We start from the raw sequence: 20,144 nt of genomic DNA, 5'->3' as shown, positions 1-20,144 counted from the left end.
CTGGTTGGTGATTACTGGTTTCAAGAAATAATTCTTCTGAAGATGAAAGCCAGTTGACTCCCTACGGCTCATTGTTCCACTTACTGCCTTCCTTCCGCTGCACAGGATGGTGGCTGTCCTGGGTAAAGCCACAGTAATTAACTCCAAGGCCGGAAAGGAGCGATGGAGTGTGTCTTTCTGCATGGAATTGCTATCTTCCTGTAGTTACAGAAAGTGCATTTCCTGTGAACAGTAACTCCCCTTGACATGGAGTTTAAAAACCAGAATGGCTTTGGGCAGGCTTCTTGGGCAAGACAGTTGCCTCAGTTTCTTCAAGAGGAAATGATGATGATGATGATGATGATAATAATTAGCTACAGGGGTTTATATAGGGCCCTAAGGCAGTCCCTGGCTCATAGCTGTGCTGCTGTGACCAATCCAGTTCTTGGCCAGAGTTTGTTCTCACTGTACCCATCAGTACTGTTGTGGATTCGTTTCCTAGCAACTGAGACTCATAGATGCAGGAGCATCACCGTTCTGTTACTGAAGCCCTGTCTCATGCTAGAACTGAGATTCACACTTACCATGTGCCTGTTAACTTGGTCTCTCAATGGCCCTTCCTAAGTGGACAACAGCCCTTCCTAGGGGACCACGGTGTCACCCACCGTTAGCCACGTTTTACAGATTAAAAGTTTCAGGCTCAAGAGGGCGTTAGTAAAGTGAACCCCTGGGGTTCTTGTAGAGCAGCTTTCTGCTCAGCAGGCCTGGGGCAGGGCCGGAGACTCTGCTTCCCGAGATGCTCTGAGATGCTGATGATGCCGGTTCAAGGACCAGGCAGGAGTAAGGCTAGACTGACTGGCATGCCTCCGAACTGGAAATAAGCCTTTGGTAGCAGTTAAAGTCAACAAACTGGTACATCCTTTGCCATCCTGTGAGTTGAGCTTCTTATTCGTAGAGATCATGGGGTTAATTCTTTTTTTTTTTTATTCAAGCCAAAATATGCACCCTGTAACTTAAAGCCTACTGTACTTGGGTGTCTAGCACAGAGGCTGGGAATATTCTCAGTATTGTAGAACCATCCCAGCCCCCAGCTCCGGCTCCACAGCTGTACTCCGCACCTGGTTCTTCGTGCCCATTAGGCTCTGGTCCCTTGCTTAGCTTTCCTCTCTTGCCCATTGCTACTGTTCTCCTTTAATTTATCTACTCCAGGGACCGTATATAAATAGAACCAGACAATGAGTGTCTCTCTTGTGACTGGCTTATTTCACACTGCACTGTCTCCAGGGTTCACCTGGGTGGAAGTGGGTTAATCCCACTGACATGCGAGTGATCTCCCCACCCCACCCCAAATTTATCTTTTCTTACTCTGATTTTCACCTGGCAGGGCACACTTCGAAAGGGGATGGGTAGTTACAGACAGTCCAAGTTAAACTCATGAGATCGTTTTTTCAGATTGGAAGCTGAGCTGCGGGATGTATATGTGAGATCAGAGGGTGGTTCTGATCTATTGGGGCAGGGCAACAGTTTAGCATTATCAACAACAACAAAGAAACAGCAAACAAACGGACAATCCCCCAAAACAGTGTGGCTTCTTTAACCTAAGCTTAACTGTGTCAGCAAGAGCTGCCCTGAAGGGCCTGGACTTGAAGTCTGTCTTCTAAGATGCTGTGAGTTGATGCTGATGATGCAGGCTGGAGGACCAGATAGGAGTAGACCTAGGCTGACTGGCATGCCTCCGTTAGAATTCTGTAAGAAATGGAGCTGACTGATGGGTGGAAGTATTGTTTTACAGAGCTGGGCAGCTGGGGAGACGCCATGTATCTTGTTGCTTTTCTTTGTGATCAGCAGCAAGTCATCATAGGACCCTGAGCCTCCAGCAGCTTCCTTTTCCACCATTCAGGTCTCTTCCACACGGAGATTGCCTCTAAGGTGCAGTTATTTTTGCACTGTTACGTTTAAATTTAGCCCTTACATATTTCTGCTTCTCGCGCGCTCTTGTGCATTTTGCCTATTCTTGGGTTGCTGGCGCTTGTATTTAGTTTGGGTCTCTTTGCAGAGTCCTATTTATTTAGGAAGGAAGCCTTAAGCAATGGCATCTGGTGGAAAACTAGTATCACGGACCAAACAAAAGTTCACAAGTGAAACAGTACAAACCGAGTAGCTGCATTACTTTTGTTCGTTCATTTGATGTTGGTTGTAAGCCCAAGGCCAAGTTGGTTGGTTCTCTCTGGTAAATGTGGAGATGCTTTAATTAGACCCATGTGGCTTACCACCTTCCCTAACTTGTGTCAAAGAAGAGAGTAACTTCTTCATTTTGTAATTCAAACTAAAACTAGCTCCTTGACCTTCTGTTCTCTACTGACAGTCTCTGGCATCCTAAGATGCGCTTTCTCACGAGTCATAAAATCAGTCACTTATCCATGTTCAAAGACAAATGCATCATTACTGCTGTGTATGTACTTTGCCTGTGGTTTATGACATTTAACTGTCATGACACCACAGGGGCAGAGGAGATTTTCATCCCCATTTTACAGACCAGAGAACTGAGGCTTCTGAGTGAATCTGTCCCCACTAGTGTCTCCCCACTTAGCAATTGCTGACTTAAGCTCCATGTGGCACTAAAAGTCCTGGAGCCGAGTGGCTCAGAGCCTGAGAACGCTGCGTGTGTGTTGATTAATATGGCTTTTCCGCTCAAGTGCCAAGAACACGGCCTAATCTGGATTTCTATTAATCTTGTGTCCACAGCAGTGGCAGTTTTACAGGGAGGCTGATAAGTATCAGTCTGGGAGGATGGGAGTGGGCTGAAACATAAACACACTTCTCTACACTGCCTATATAGCAAGCAGAGATAGATGCCTAGCCCAGGTGGAAGCTCCTGGGCATGTTGGCTGTGTGCACGTGCAATGGGTGTGCTTGCACACATGTGTTGGGAAGCTCCAATACCCCAGAAGGTACTGGTATTGCTGAGTACATTCTCTGGGGCTGGGGCGGAGCAGAGCTGCAGCCGTAGCCAGAGGGAAGCTGAAACCTCGAGGCTCCTTGGAATCTCCAGAGCTGAAGCTGGTCCATTCTTTTGATTGACAGGGCGAGCTTTGTAAGGCTTCCCACCAACTTCCTGCAAGGCAGTCTGGGGCCTTGATAAGGGAGAGGAATTCAGAGCCGTTAAGTGCAATCCGAGTCCCAGGAATGCCTTTGCTGAGGGTGGTTGTGTACAGCTGCTTTGAATGACATTCCATTCAGCCAAGGATGACTTTAAAAAAAAAATAGGGGGCTTCATTCAAAACAGCTTCTGTGCCATCCAGTCCCAGAGGTTCCCCAGGCATGTGGATAGCCCCAGCTCCTTACTAACACTCAAGTGGAAATCAGGCTGGGGGTGGTGGAGCACACAGAGGTTCACCTTACAAGGCTGGCTGAGACTGACATAGTCCACAGACCCTTCCAGGGCAGTGTGCGTCCAGGACCGGAAGTATGAGGGGCACATATGCGCTTGGCTGCCCAGTGATTACGTTTCTTCAGTCACTTCTCTCTAACAGATCTCCTCGGGTCTCGGTTCTCTTTTCAGATCGCTGACTTTGGGCTTTCCAACCTGTACCAGAAGGACAAGTTCTTGCAAACGTTTTGTGGGAGTCCACTCTATGCATCGCCCGAGATTGTCAATGGCAGGCCTTATCGAGGGCCGGAGGTGAGCAGATTGCTGGTATAGGGCACCAGAGAGCTGGAGGGACGGAGAGGAGGAGGGAGCCAAGAACTAAATCTTGGGAAGGTCTTAAAACCCAAACCCAAAGACCAGAGCAGACTGCCCTTATTTGATTTATAGGAACATTAATATAGAGGCTTGAGAGAAGATGTGCAAAGCCTTAGTAAGCCTTGGAGAACAGAAGAAAAAGATGCCTGTTCCTACGACAAGGCAGCTGCTTAGGATTTAGGATTCCTTTCCTTCCTTCCTCCTCCCTCCATTCTTCCTTCCTTCCTTCCTTCCTTCCTTCCTTCCTTCTTTCTTTCTTTTTCTTTTTTTTTGATATTTCAAAGGTAACACTTTAGAAATAATTGAGGTCATCTGAAAATAACTGAGATCAATTTAGTAAAGGGCAAGCTGTGTGTACTGTGTCACACGTACACACACATGCACACACACATTCACACGTACACATGGCCTTTTGTCAGGTGATAATAATTTTGTAAAACCTTTCAAGTTTGTTGTTAACATAGGATTTGTAATGACCACATAACACCTTATTTTCATGCATATACTATTACATTTTTAATAATTTTCCCAGCTTTAGGCACTTAATTTTTCCCTATTGTATCAAAATAAACAGAATAAATGAAACTCCAATCAATGTATATCTCTTTTTGCCCATATTTGTGATAGTGTTTATATTTAAGAAAATAATTTTTATGTCATCTTCTCTTTTATGAGAAATGCGTTCCTTTTCATGCCTTAGAGAGCTTCTGTGCCTGCTGTAGGATATATGTCTGTCCTAGTTCATTTTATATGGCACTGTATGTACGTATGTTATATTTATAACGAACATCAGAGCTGAAAGCAGCCTGGGGGTGGGAAGGGTTCATTTTATCTTACAGCTGACAGACTACTAAGAGTGGAAATCAGGGCAGGATCTCAAGGCAGGAACCGGGAGGCAGGAACTGAGACAGACTCTAGAGGAACACTGTTTACTGAATTGCTCTGGAAGGCTTGGGCCCACTTAGCCTGAGTCCATATATCACCCAGGACCACACTCCAAGGCTTGGCACTGTTGCCAGTACTCAAACCTTCCCATATCACTTTAACCAGGAAAATGCCCACAGAGTGCTCCACAGGCCTTCAAAAGTAAAATGCAAGGGCTGAGCACAGGGATCAACTTGGAAAAATGTTAAAATCTGCCTTACAAAATGTATTGTCATGGCGGTTAGCGTCCGGGGTTGCTCGCCAGCATTCAGGTCTGCTCAGCAACAGGTTTTATTTGGCCTCATTCATCATTTTAAAAAACAAACTGAACAAATGTCTAAGAGCTGAGAGATTCCACAGCCCAGTCGTAGTTCTGACCACTCTGTAAAAGCCAAACCCTCAGGCTGCAGTGGGCCAGCCTTTGTTCTGTGCATTGATACAGGCCGTGGAGATATTGTCTCTGCCCAAGATACGCGAATGCCCCCTACAGTTGTCTCTGTCCGCAGCTTTCCTCATTTACTCCTCAAGATCTTTCCGTCTTTGCCTTTGTATTTATCTGCCCAGCTCTGGTAGGATTTGCCTTTGGAACCCCTGAGCATTCTGCGGTGAAGGGAGGAATTGGTTCTTGTGTTAGCCACAAGGGGGTTTTCTGGGGAAGAGATTTAGTGCCCTCCCTCCCTCCCTCCCTCTCTCTCTCCCTCCCTCCCTCCCTCCCTCCCTCCCTCCTCTCTCTCTCTCTCTCTCTCTCTCTCTCTCTCTCTCTCTCTCTCTCTCTCTCTCTCTCTGTTTTGTTCCTATTCTTGTTTTTCAAATTGAGGTGGAAGTAATCTAAACTCTACTTGCCTCATGGAACCGTGAGAACCCAGGCAGTAAGCACTTGAGAGCGCTCTGAATCAGGGTATTCATTGTCAGGCTTTCCAGGGCAGGTTCCTCACAGCGATGCCAGTGTGATGGGAAGCATCCAGGGTCTGTATACTGTCTCCTATGTCCTGTCTCTCCAGGGTCTGTATACTGTCTCCTATGTCCTGTCTCTCCAGGGTCTGTATACTGTCTCCTATGTCCTGTCTCTCCAGGGTCTGTATACTGTCTCCTATGTCCTGTCTCTCCAGGGTCTGTATACTGTCTCCTATGTCCTGTCTCTCCAGGGTCTGTATACTGTCTCCTATGTCCTGTCTCTCCAGGGTCTGTATACTGTCTCCTATGTCCTGTCTCTCCAGGGTCTGTATACTGTCTCCTATGTCCTGTCTCTCCAGGGTCTGTATACTGTCTCCTATGTCCTGTCTCTCCAGGGTCTGTATACTGTCTCCTATGTCCTGTCTCTCCAGGGTCTGTATACTGTCTCCTATGTCCTGTCTCTCCAGGGTCTGTATACTGTCTCCTATGTCCTGTCTCTCCAGGGTCTGTATACTGTCTCCTATGTCCTGTCTCTCCAGGGTCTGTATACTGTCTCCTATGTCCTGTCTCTCCAGGGTCTGTTTACTGTCTCCTATGTCCTGTCTCTCCAGGGTCTGTTTACTGTCTCCTATGTCCTGTCTCTCTGCTCCAGGTGGACAGCTGGGCCCTGGGTGTCTTACTTTACACTCTCATTTATGGAACGATGCCCTTCGATGGCTTTGATCACAAGAACCTCATCCGACAGATCAGCAGTGGAGAGTACCGGGAGCCCACACAGCCCTCAGGTGTGTGTCCGATGGGGTTGGGGGTTGATGAGAGAGTGTGCGGGTTATCTCCCCATCTCAGTCAGATTGATAAGGCATCGCCTACTGCTCCTCACTCTTCTCTAGTACCAGCTCTTGGAAAAGCTGGCTTTTTAGGTGAGATGTTCTCCAGGACAGCCAAAAGCCCTTCTTGCTTTTCTATTCTGGACAAAATGTGGCAAGCCAGTTCTTCACTCTAAATTAAAGCTCTGGAAAGGCTTTCTACTCCTCAGCATCCCTCACACCTCAAACGCAGTGGCCGGTGGCACTTTTGCTCATGTCTGAATGAAGTTCATCTGCCACGTATTTTCTCCTGAAGGCGCATCATGGTCTTCTTACACTTGAGGACAGGATATAGAACTTCTGACTGCTGTGTGGGGCCATTTTACATGGCAGATTTCTAGCAGGAAGAACTCAAGCAAATAGACAGAGGAAGGGCTACTTATTTTCGGCCTGACAGCCCAGCCAGGGAGCCAGACGTGCCTGCTTTAGAGGCAGAGGACATCACTGCTCCGTGCACACAGGGTGCCTGCAAAAGAGCGGTGGGGGTTGACTTGGGGCATGCAAACAGGCTTAGGTAAACTTGCCAATGTAGAAGGATGAGGGTGGGTGGTTAGGTAGGTGGGTGGCAGACAGATGATAGATGATACATAGATAAATAGATACTAGATAGACAAGCAGACAGATAAGTGATAGATAACAGCTTGATAGACAGACAGACAGACAACAGATTGGTGGTGGCCTTTTATTCACTAGCTGGAGCAGTAAAATTCCTGGCACATTGTACAAGTCCATGAAATTCTTCCTGGGTGACTGATTGTCCTGTCCCTTCTCAGGAGTGATCACTCTGTCCCCATTGCTAGGCTCCACCGGCTCTTCTCAGCCTTCCTAAGTGGCTGAGGGGAAGAGGTAGCCTCCCAGGGAGGTACAGGGCACAGCTTGGTACTAAAAGTCAGTTTATCAGATGTGAGGTTGGCTCTTGTGGTTTCCTCAGCATTCTTGGAGCTTTCCCCAGATCTCCCCCCCTTCCCCCTCCTCTTTCTTTCTCTCTCTGAAAGAGAGAATCTGTGGCCACCTGGAAGGCAGATAAACACCAGCTCTCAGTTTGGTGGATACCAATAGGGCTTATGTCAGACAGCAGCAGCAGAAGGTGAGCTCACTTGCTGGGCATGGCTCTCTCCGGGCGTGGCTAAGACTTTGAGAGTGGGGCCAGCCATGACTATGGCACTTTTCCCTGGCCAGGTGTGTCAGCTAAGAGCCACACCTGACACAGGTGAGTGTCTCCGTTTCTGGTGCTGTGCCTCCAGCATCTTTTCCAAGGGACTGCCTACTGTGTGTTTATGCGTACGTACCTTTGGAAGGTTACCAGTGAACACCTGTTTTTTGTTTTGATAAGAATGCTATTTGACCAAAGCAGTGGTGATGTACTTGATGCAGATCTGGGATGACAGGGAGGTCAGTAGTTCCGGGCCATCTCTTTATTTGTGGAAAAGCAGATCATGGCAGGGGGTGGGGGTGGGGGTGGGGTAGCAGAGATGATAAATGCTTGCTTCATAGGTGTAAAAACATGAGTTTGATCCTAAGAACACACCACACAACTGGACCCTGTCCTAGTACTTGAAGTGGTACAGGAACCAGCTGACAGATAGTGGAAGACCCTGTCTTAAAAGAAAAGGGTTGAGGGGCACTTGAGGAAGGATTTTGTGGCATCCACATACACACAGATGTACATATGCACCAGCATACACAAGTACTGTACTTGTGGGTACCATAAAGAAGGAGACAGCACGGGGCAGCTCCGTGGCTTGTGGTTCTGAGCCTTGGTTAGGTGGCTTTCTTAACACAAAGCTCAAACACTCCAAATGCATTCTTTGTCTTTCTTTTATGCCCGAGGTGAGCGTGTCTCTAGCCATTTGTGGAAAGTCGCCCCACCAAAAGCTCCAACTCGGACCATGATCCTCTTTGTTTTCCACCCCTCAGACGCTCGGGGACTCATCCGGTGGATGCTGATGGTGAATCCTGATCGCCGAGCCACCATCGGGGACATCGCCAACCACTGGTGGGTGAACTGGGGCTACAAGAACAGCGTCTGCGACTGTGACACCCTTCCTGACTCTGAGTCTCCACTCCTGGCACGAATCATTGATTGGCATCACCGTTCCACCGGGCTGCAGACCGAGGCTGAAGCCAAGATGAAGGGTCTGGCCAAACCGGGAGCCTCTGAGGTTGTGTTGGAGCGGCAGCGGTCACTGAAGAAGTCCAAGAAAGAGAATGACTTTCCCCAGTCTGGCCAGGACACCATGCCTGAAAGCCCGTCCAAGCTGAGCTCCAAGAGGCCCAAGAGCATCCTGAAGAAGCGCAGCAACAGTGAGCATCGCTCCCATAGCACTGGCCTTATCGAGGGCATTGCGGGCCCTGCCTTACCATCCCCTTTCAAAATGGAGCAAGATTTGTGCCGGACTGGCATCCCCCTCCCCAGCTCCCCTGAGGCAGATATGTCAGGGAAGCTCAGCCTCAAACAGTCTGCCACAATGCCCAAGAAAGGGATCTTGAAAAAGACCCAGCAGAGAGAATCCGGTTACTATTCATCCCCAGAGCGTAGCGAATCCTCAGAGCTACTGGACAGTAACGATGTGATTATCAGTGGTGGCCTCTCCTCCCCTCCCCCAGACGCAGCCAGGGGAACGTCCCACAGCCTGTCCTGCCGGAGGAAGGGCATCTTGAAACATAGCAGCAGGTACTCAGATGGTGCCACAGACCCTGCCCTCACCGGCCCTGAAATGCCCACACTGGAATCCTTGTCACCTCCCGGTGTCCCCTCAGACGGCATCTCCCGGAGCTACAGTCGCCCATCCAGTATCATCAGCGATGACAGCGTCTTGTCCAGTGACTCTTTCGACTTGTTAGACCTGCAGGAGAATCGGCCAGCTCGCCAGCGCATCCGCAGCTGCGTCTCTGCTGAAAACTTCCTCCAGCTTCAGGACTTTGAGACGCCGCACAATCGGCCCCGGCCTCAGTACCTGAAGCGGTATCGGAACCGTCTGGCAGACAGTAGCTTCTCCCTTCTCACCGACATGGACGACGTGACTCAGGTGTATAAGAAAGCTCTGGAGATCTGTAGCAAGCTCAACTAGCCCTTCAGGGCACAGGGGATGGGATGGGAGGGTGGGTGAATCCAAGGGAGGAGGCAAACAGAACCCAGCCTGCAGGCTGGTTACCTCTTTGCTGGTCATGGCAACCGACTGGGAAAGGACTAGTAAGGTCTGGCCTGGCCGGTTTTTGAAGCCTTGAGTCGGCACCTAAAAGGGATGAAAACTGCTCTTTACCAGTTCTTCCAGTCAGAATGTGGGTCCTAACTGGCATTCCCATCTGACATCTCACAGGGAAGGTGGTGTTGGCCAACATGAAATGGGAAGGGGCATTATGGGAAGGTGGGTGTTTTCCTAGAAGCCATCTAGATGCTTTCCGGAGGAGGGCGAGAAAGACTGAGGCCATCTGCTTTGGATGAATACATTAGCAAGCCCGGTCTGACTACATAGTAGGGGCTGGCAAGATTTCAGCAACCTTAGTGTGAATTGGCGATTGATTGATAATTTCTGTACCGTGGTCTGATTTTAGTAGACTAGGCACACCAGGGTGCGTTGATTGAGTGCCAATCAACTGCCAGGGACTCAGGAGCGGAAGCAACAGCTTATCTGCCATGGCTAGGCCCTGGAAGATGGGCTAGAGCACCCTGTTTCATGGCACGGCATGGTGTGTGTTAATTTGCCCCTGACCTTGAGTAGAAGACACACAGGGCTTGTTTAGAGAGCGAATGTGTTGAACTCTGATAGGGGAATAGTCCGGTGGCGGTAACTTTTTGGTTTCCCCGGGATCTGCCTCTTCTTTCTCTTTCTTGCCTTGTTCCTTAGTGGGATCCTCTGAAGGTGAGCAGGAAGATACTTGGCAGCATGAGAGGCCAGGGCTTGGAGCATAGTCAGGCAAAGAGCTGCTGTGGGCTTTGCAGAGTTGAATGGGTGGTGAGGCACGCCAGAAAGGGGCGCCATCACTTTCTTAGTTGTCTCAGCATTAACTGGAACCCTGCCTCTTGGCTTCTCACCTGCACGAATGCTTTAGTTAGACATGATGCTACTCAGAGTCTCCAAAGCATTACTGGCTCAGTCATAGGCCCCATTCACCCATGAGTGTGGAACACTAACTGTAGATGAGTTGCTTCAGGGAAGCTGGTGTGTGGGTGAGGAAAAGGTCCAGTTTGACAGAAGGTCGTCTCCTCAGGCCTATGTACTCTGTCTCGTGATTTTGATCTTCCTCACTTTAGGGAAAAAAACAAGTTTCATCCATCCATCCATCCATCCACCCATCCATCCATCCATCCATCCATCCATCCATCCACCCACCCAGCCACCCAGCCACCCACCCACCCACCTACCCACCCACCCATCTACCCATCCATCCATCCATCCATCCATCCATCCATCCATCCACCCACCCACCCACCCACCCATCCATCCATCCATCCATCCACCCACCCACCCACCCACCCACCCACCCACCCATCCATCCATCGACCCATCCATCTACGGAATAAGACATTGAAAGAGCAGATTCGCGAGCCATCCAGATGGCTCTGGAGGAGGCATAAAGGAGGTGTGTGTGGGTGACAGGATGCTTAAAATGTTCCAACTAGTTATCTAATCTCTGAATACTAAGATTACAGGTGATGTCATCCCCATGGAGGGGACCCTGGGGACACTGGCGAGGGAGGGGGGTTGTTGAAATGGTCTTTCTGGGCTGACCTCAGAATCCACTGGTTTAGTCAAATTAGAATTCTTCTTCTAAGGTGGCTGCTATCTGAGAGCCTCTCAGAAAGGGGTGGGGGAGGATGCATCTTGGGAAAACTGAAATATGTCACAGCACTGAGGACAGTTTTTAGGGAGATGTTGCTCTATGCGGCAGGAGGCGGTTCTGCATCTCTGTGTTTGGGCCCGTGATTTCCTTTGGGCTGAGCTGAGCAGGATGTGGCGGGGAAGCCGCTTCAGTTTCTTTACTTCGGTGTCACCTCCTACCTGAACACTGGCAGGGGCCAAAAGGGAGAAAAATCTGTAGGTAGAGAATTGGCTTTGGGTCCTCCACCCCCCTACCCCTTCTTGTGAATAGCCCCTGCTGCTACACTGCTGGCCCCCCTGAGCAGGCGGCTGGTCTCAGGTATACCAGCCATTACTGGTGGATGGGGTTTTTCCCTTTCACCAGTTGGTCCTGTCTGTTTAGTATTTCTCACTGCTCAGATGACTCCATTAGGAAAACCACCCCCTTCAGCTTTCTCTCCTGGATCTGGCTGTCCCTGTAGGAAAAGGGCTAGAACAGAGAATAAAGCCCTAAAATAATTTCCCAGTGAAGCCCTGTTATCCCTGCCTGCCAGTCTCCAGCCAAAGAGCCTATGCTTGGCTCTGTCCCAGGAGTCAGCAGTGAGAGACCGGAATGACCCCACGGGCAGAGTGGGACCCTGTGAGCTCTCCTGGTCCTTCCTTTGCTTCTGGGGTTCTTTCATTGTCTTCTTGTCTTCGTTTACACATCTGCCACAGGGGGTGGAGTCTCACTTCATTTTTTACAGGGAGATTTCAAGGCATAATCAGTTTTTAGGAAAGTGCTTCAAGACCCTAGGCAACATGACAGTTCTCAGTTCCCTCTGAATTTTAGTCTCTGTTGCCTGGTGCTTTTTACCAACCAAGCGCATTGCAGGGTGGGGTTCAGGCGTGCCTGCCCGGGCCTGCTGTCTTGAGTACAAATGTGAATGACGGACTGACTGCTTGTTGCCAAACTGGAAATGTTTTGTAGGGATTTACTGGCATGGGATCATTCCTAGGAAGAAGAGGAAGAAGAAAAAAAAAAAAGGAAAAAGAAAAAAAAAAAAGAAAGAAAAAGGGACAGGAGAGTGAGAGAAACTTGACTGCACATTTTTTTTATTCATGTTGTGACTTTTATTTAATTTCTATATTTTTTGGTAATAAAAAGTTGACTTTTTAATTTGAATTTGTCTTTTTTTATTTATTGGTCTGAAAGGCATTTCAAAGGTATTATAATAATATATTGGTGTAATTTAATTGGTGCAGCATGCCGTATGGGCTCCAGTCAGAACTGATTGGTTTGAGAACAGCCTACAGGGAGAGGAAGAGAAAAGCTGGCTAATTACCCAAAGTGTTCATTTTTCATTGGAAAACTGATCTTTTTGTCATTTTTGTTTCTGTTTTTATTTTAAATTAAATAAATTGCAATGAACTGAACTGGGGCCTTGTTTTGTTGCTTGTTTTTCCTGAGTCAAATGAGTAACACAGTGGGTGCAGGTGCCAGCAGCCCTGCCCACACTGGGTTAAGCACCCAGGGGACGCTGGGTGTCACTGCATTGGGACTGAGGCCTACGAGTGGAAGCTGAAGTAACTGGGCTTATTTTCCTGTGTTTTCTTGTGTTAATGTATGTATATGAATGTGTAAGTAAGTGTGAGTGTGTGTGTGTGTGTGTGTGTATGTGCAAGTGTGTGTGAGTGAGGAAATGTTTGTGTATGTGTGTGTCTGTGTTCTGTGCGTGTGTATGAATGTGTGTTTAAAGTGAGTGTGTGTGTGAGTGTGTTCCTGTGAGTGAGTGTGTATGTATGAGTGTGTGTGAATATGTGTGAGTGAGGAAATGTGTGTGTATTCTGTGTGAGTGTGTGAAGAAGTGAGTGAGTATATGTGAGTTTGCTGTCTGTGTGAGTGTGTGTGTCTTTGTGAGTGAGTGTGTATATGTGAATGTGTTGTGAGTGAGTGAGTGAGTGAGTGTGTGTGTGTGTGTGTGTGTGTGTGTGTGTGTGTGAAGGTCAGAGGACAGCCATGGTGGCTGCTCCTCAAGAACCACCTCAGTTGCTCTGTTGAAGCAGTGTGTCACTGGCCTGGGAACAGTCAGGTGGCTAAAGCTGACAGGCCAGGGAGCCTCAGGGCTCTGTACTTCACCGTTGCCATGAGATCCAACCCAGGAAAGTGACTTCGCAGAGCACTTGAGGTTGCAGCTTTTCTGATGCTCCGGAGAATTCGGCTGTGGCTGTCACTTTTATATCTCTCTCCCCTGACTGTGCAGCCCACCTTGCCAGGGACACCGGCTCCAAACCCACCTTTTAGCCATAGTTTTTTGTAGGAGACTGACAACAAGTTTCCCCCGTGTAGGATGAGATGTCACCGAGGGCTAACAGCTACACTCTACTTCTTCTCCGTGCTTCGGTTTTCTGACGATAGCCTTCCTGTACGTCAGTTTCACACAAACTGCTAATGTGGTTGCTCAGGACCAAGGCCTATGGCTGCTGTTTTCTAACGGGAAGGCCGATGCCTGGCCTATGGCATCTGGTGATTCCTGTCTTGTCATGGTGCCTTCCCAGAGCAGACACCATCCCTGTGCCCCACCTGACAGCTCGTGAAGAGATGAATAATTGGGCAAACTGAGGAGTTCCTGGATCCTGGCCATAAGTCAAGTGGCAGTTAGTCCTATTTGGGTATAGACCATTAGAGCACCCAGGGGCAGTGTTGGGTCCATCTAAGAAAAGTCTGACTTCACAGAGAAATAGGGACTCATCCCCATTTCTGACCAGGAACAACCTCAAGCAAAGCAAAATCACACTTGGCAGACAGAGCAGTTAACACGTTTGTATACATGCACACACTTGTGTATACAAGCACACACTAAAAACAAACAGACAAACTAACAGGACGCCCAGTTAAATTTGAGCTCTACATAAACACCAGGATCGATTTTAGTGTGCGCCCCGTGATGCCTGTGGCTCCACATTTGGGCCATGTGTATGTCTTTTAAAACATATCACCTGAAATCTAAGATTAGCTGCATTCAACTGTATTAGCATCCCGTACTGTATTGGATGGGACTTCACTGGTAAACTGACTGGGTGTTGGATATCATAAGGTGGATGAATAGATGCTCCTAGCCTATCAGATTTAGAATGGACCATTGCCTCTTGTCTTCTATACTCTATTGCTGTGAGGAAACACCATGACCGAGGTAGCCTATAGAACAAAGCAGTTAGTTGATGTCTTGCTTATAGTTTCAGAGTGTGCGTCCATGATCATCATGGTAGAAGGTCTGGTACAGGACGGCAGGCATGGTAGTGGAGCAGTAGCTGAGAGCTCACATCTGACCTGAAAGTTGCAAGTAGAGCTTGAGACGCTGATACTCCTCCCACAACAAGGCCATATATCCTAATCCTTCCCAAACAGTTCCACAAACTGGAGACCAAGGATTCAAACATAGGCACCTGCAGGGGTCATTTCTCATACAAACAACCACACCTCTCAGATCAGGCTACCATGGAGAAATTCCAGTTCCAGTCTGGACTTGATAATTGTTCCTGAGATGAACTGCTATTACTCCTTGGGCCTCGATTTTTTTTTTTTCAAAGTCCAATGTCTCTTTCCTTCTCTTTCTTTCCTATTTATTTACTGTGTGCTCATAAATACAAGTGTGTGCTTATGCATACAAACATGTTTGTGTGTATATTTGAAAGCCATGGCATCTTGGGTGCTGACCAGTGAGCCCCAGAAATCCTTCAGTCTGTACCTTTCCAGTTTTGGGATTACAAACACGTCATCAACACCTGGCCTTTTTTTTTTTTTTTTTTTTTTTTTTTTTTTTTTTTTCCCAACATGGATTCTGGACCTTGAATGAAGGTCCTCTGCTTGCAGGATAAGCATTACACCCACAGAGGCAACTCCCCGGTCTCCAGTGGCTTTATCGAGAGCATCCTTGCACTGCTCTGGCAGCTGCAAAGAAAGGGTGAGATAACCCTTATGAAGTTATATTGAGCATGAAACTCCATGGGAAACAGCAGACCCTTCTTGATGGAGCAATATCCATTGGCTTTTATCCATCTCTTCTTCATTCACCATGTTTTATTTTAGTCATCCTGGAGATATTTCAGTGGTACCTTGGACATGACAAGTCCAAGGGATGCAGACTGTGCTTCATAAGCTCTTGGTTAATAATTGCTGTACTGCATACACCCCAGCCCTCCATGGGGTTCTAACGTAGGACATTCTAAGGGAGCATTTGCCTTGATTGTTATTGCTTCTTGCTGCAGTTCCCGACTCCGTTAGCACATGGCAGACATTGCAGAGGAAGGAACTAAGGTGGAATTTACTTTGAAGTGGAACCTTTTGGAAATATGTGAGTCTGCACTCACACAGAAGGAATGGGAGGCGGGTAACTTGGAGGCTGGAGCAGGAGTGATGTAAACAAGCGATCGAAGAAATGCAGGGTGACCCCAGAGAAATGTCAACCCTCCTGGGTTACATAGATGCTTGCAGAAGAAGACAAAAACTAAAAGCACGAGGACTGGAAGTGTGAGCATTCATATTTATTCTAAATAAAGGACAGTAGATGGTGCAAAGGCCCTGGGGTCTTCAAACACAATAAAGCATCCATTTCTGGCCCATTGGCATAGGGCAATCATGGGCCAGGGAGTGTAGTGTTTGTTTAAACATGTGTGTCCATATTCTAACTGGGACTGACTGTAACCATTTATGACTTTGAATTTCCTTAATTACAAGTGACAGCATCCTCCAGCAGGTGGTCCCCAGACATGACACATGCTGTGATGTACAATTTAAAATGAGAATATGGTTCTGCTAGAGAAATTCACTGCCACTTACTGAAATGTATGAGGAGATGTTTTTAATTCACGGGATCGTGCAATACTCTGGCTGTGGAATCGGACTGGCTGCAATTCTACGTCCAAACACTATGGTCTACACACTCAGGTTTTCCTGTTACTAGACCTGCCCTATGCCAGCATAGCTGTCTGGTTCCAACGGACACGGATGAAGGAAGTTAGCAGTTAGTTTTCCTTTATGGTTCCAGCCATTACTTTCCTCTTGGTGAAAAAGTACATTGCCCATGTATATTAGTCTTCTACTAATCCAATCCCTAGCAGTGCTGGCATTAGGACAGCTCCTACCCCGGGGGATGGCACCACCCATAGGTGACAGAGACCCGGTACATCCATCACCATGGAAACAGCCAAACATTCCTAGGATACACCGGTTCAGAAGCCCACCTCCACCTGGCAGTAAATGACGTCACTAGCCCCAGAAAAGACTGAACCCTCTCCTGTTCTCTCTCTCTCTCTTCTCTCAACCCCGACCCCTGTCTCATCATTCTGTTAAACCTCTCCACATGGAACCATGTTGGTCTGGTGTGGTTTGTCCAGGCGCGAGTCAAGAAATCTATTTCACAACAGGCAGGACAATTTAAGAGGGGAATTGTGTATTTTACCTTAGCTTTCCAGTCAGTCATACTGGAAAGGATGTTGACCCCTGGCAGACAGGCAGCAGAGAGAAGAGGACTATAAAGATGAGAGAGAGAGAGAGAGAGAGAGAGAGAGAGAGAGAGAGAGAGAGAGAGAGAGAGAGTAGAGGCGAGCATCTGTGAATAGTAGGCCTGGATACAGTATATATGTCTTAAGCCCGCCTCCCATTGGTTAGAACTCAGTCACCTGACCCCAACGTGCCATCATGGATAGTCTTTGAGTAGTTAGTAGTTTAAAAGCAGAGAGGAAAATGGGTCAGGTGAATTCATAGCAACATTTCCATTACAACTCATTTCTGCTTCCTATGAGGATCCCCCAGCAAGGAAAAGAAAAAGGTTTATAACTAATATTAACTAAGCAATTACGAAGTAGTCTATGTTCTCATCCTTCATGTCTGTCATCTTCTAATGTTTCTCATGTTCCCTTATCTCCATTATCATAGAGGAAGAAATTATTTTTTTGGGGAGGGGGGAGCAATGATTTGCCCAGCTCACCCTACTGTGAAACTATGAAGCTGGATTCACACGTGGGCCTGGCTGCCTAGCTTCTGAGCTTATGCTGTTTGCCTGTTGATCGCTTACAACTATCCTTCTGAAACTTAGACTCCTTACTTACACACACAGTTAGATCCCTGCAGGAACCCAGTTAGATGCCATCAGGAAGGAAGACACAGGCCAAAGTCAGTATATTGTTCAATTATGCAGAAGAGAACAGTCCTGCCCAGTTCCCCATTGGTGACAAGTTCTAGAACATCCAGTCTCAACAGATGGGAAACTGGATGGTTCAGATGCCCTAACCCTTCTGGTGTGGAATGGGATAGAGGGATTACCTTTCTCTTTGCTGAGTTGCCCAGAACTCCAGAGTGGGGGCAGGAGGCCTTCAGTGGCCAGGTACAACTCGCAGCTGTCTGCACTTGCAGGTGAGCAGGCTTTCCTGTGCTGTTTGCTGTGTTGCTGACCCTTGGAGGTCTCTTGAGTCTTTCTAGAGGCCCCAGAGCTTACAACAAGCTTCCTGGAGTCATGTAGAAACTCAAGATGTCAGAGTGTGCTTCACAGAGCCGCCTGGAGTCCAGTGCCTCAAAAGTAACTCTCGTCATGTGGACATCAGGGCAAGATGTCTTCAAAGCCCTAGGATGGAGCTGGAGTCAGCACAAGCCTCCTCTATTCAGGTCTTACTGTCAGATGAGACTGGGCCCGGAGGACGCTGCATTTTAGAGACAGCAAAAGAAAGGGGGCTTCAAAAACTAGCTACTCCGAGAACGTTCTGCACGCTGGAATTTGTGAATCACTGAAGCTGAAAAACATAGGGCATTCCAGAAGCTTCGGCCATCTGTCTTTGGAGGCCAGACAAAGCATGTGTGCAAAGCTGGAAGCCAGATGCAGACCTCAGAGCAAGCAAGCCAGCTGGTTTGCTCCAAGGAGATTCTGGTTGTGGGTTCAATCTCTGTGAAGTACAGAGGGCCCCTGGAAGTAGGCCCAGCCTGAGCTGGCTTCCCAGACAACACGTGATGCTGAAGTAAAGAGGCGGGAAATGAACTGCTTATCTAGAGAAACTATCAATGGGCTCACACTCAAGCACTTTGGGTATTCACATGGGTGGATCATGATGCCCACAAGGCTGAGTTGGCTCTACAGTGAAAAGAAGATTCCAGAGTGAACAGATCAAAAAGCCAAATCATCTTCTAAGGGTCCAGGGGTTACACATGATTTGGGATCCACCTGAGGTCTTCCTGGCTTTAACTTTCCATTCGGGTTGGTTTCCCAGAATCCTGTCGCATACTCCTGGCCAACCAAAATGCTCACAGCCAATACCTAGAACCTCCACAGTGTCCCTTCCCGTTCCCCCCTGCCAAACCATTTCTGCCTTTTCTTGGCCCCTGAATTTTGCCTTGCTTGGGAAGTCATTTCTATGTGACTTCCTTAGCACGAACCTCGAAGGAACAACCTGCTGTTCTCTGTTGGCACTGGACATGTCGTCTGACCCAGTGACTCCTTTGAGAATTATCCTTTCAAACTCAGAGAAGTCATGGCATGCGATCCAACGTAGATGCCCATGCGGAAGTAAGAGCCAAGTATCGGCGAGTCTACCGTTTGTGACCTTAATCTTGTTTTAGCCTTTATGGACTCATGGGCAAAAAGAAGGGCTTCACTGAAACAGGAATGTTTAAATTATGTCCTCCTAACACGAGTCAAGAAGAAACCTTTAAAGTGAACAATGGCGTTTACCAATTTCTGTGGTGAAAAATCTTCCCATCAGAGTCAATTTTAATATGAAACCAAACAGGTGCAGAAGGTTCTGGAAATCTGAAAAAAATAAATAAAGAGCCATTGCATTTGAACCTCCCTGCTACTATGTTGGGTTCCCACAAATGCCAGGCACATGAGTTAGAAATGCAGTTTGTGTGGGGCTGGGAGTTTAAAGAGAAATAACCACACCATGCTCTTTGGCTTTTCCCCACTGAGGTGCATTTGATCTGTTTTCTAGAACTGCTCTCTTTTGCCTCTGGCATCACGAACACTCTTGAAAGGAAACACATCTTACCCCTCTTTGTTAACGCAATGAACAGGCCATCTCATGCACTGTTATAGGTGCAGAAGGTACGGCAGCAAACAAAACAGCCAAACTGTTCTAAAGCCTTTGATATAATGTTGCGGCTGAGACAACAGTCTGTTTTCTGAGCCAAAGGAATAGCATTTCTATGCCTTTAGTTAGACTGAGCGTGCTTCCTTCTCTCCCTCGACTGCTGGGTAGTGTTTTGTTTTTAATTGGTTACCAATAATTGGTTTACAAATTTGGCAAGTATTTTTTGAATTTATTAAGCTAATTGTGATTTTTTTTCTTTTTTTGTCTGTCTTCATATGGTGACAGCTTAATTTGATTCTTAAATATTACACCAACCTTACCTTCCTGGTAAAATTTACACCATATCCATTTCATATTGTTTTTTTCTCTGTATTTATGAATTTTGATAGGCTGAAAATTTGATAGAAATTTTTCTTCTGGTTCTCACCTCCCTCTTCCTTCCCACTCCTCTCTCTCAGCTGTCTCTTTGTCTTTCTATCTTTCTCATTCTTCCTTTGTATGTCCTCATCTGATTTTATTGCTCAAGAAACATTGGTCATAAAATACATTGGGACATAGTCTCAATTTTTCTAATATCTGAATGTCTTGTGTATGACAGCTATCATTTCTTCATTAAATATCTGACCTAGCTCACCGGCTATGGTAGTTGGCATTGGTTGCTAAGAGGCCCACAAAGGAGACAAACCTCCAGGCTTGCCCAGGAGAGGTTACATAAGTCTCTGAGAATGACTTGGACATATTTTTCTAGGTTAGGCTTAATGAGTCGTTAGACCCACCTCTAACTAGACTGAATAAGGAGAAATGCAAGCCGAGCATCTGTGCTCTTTGTACAACTGTGACCGGACACTTCCAACACCAGCCACCGCAGTCCTTTCT

The 20,144-nt window shown here is 47.4% G+C and overlaps 1 protein-coding gene across 1 annotated transcript in view; it reads left to right on the top strand.

The window, feature by feature from the left end:
* NUAK1 (NUAK family kinase 1) overlaps positions 1-9,491 on the top strand; it is a 60,181-nt gene extending 50,690 nt beyond the window's left edge. The window contains exons 5-7 of the mRNA XM_080935648.1: positions 3,542-3,661; positions 6,195-6,327; positions 8,326-9,491. Coding sequence (XP_080791774.1) covers positions 3,542-3,661; positions 6,195-6,327; positions 8,326-9,479 — 1,407 coding nt within the window. The 3' untranslated portion in view covers positions 9,480-9,491. The remainder of the gene's footprint in view (positions 1-3,541; positions 3,662-6,194; positions 6,328-8,325) is intronic.
* Positions 9,492-20,144: the final 10,653 nt, after the last annotated feature.

This window comes from Micromys minutus (genome assembly GCF_963924665.1).
Source record: "Micromys minutus genome assembly, chromosome: 22".
Taxonomy (NCBI): Eukaryota; Metazoa; Chordata; class Mammalia; order Rodentia; family Muridae; genus Micromys; species Micromys minutus.
This window is presented reverse-complemented; position numbering and strand designations above follow the sequence as displayed.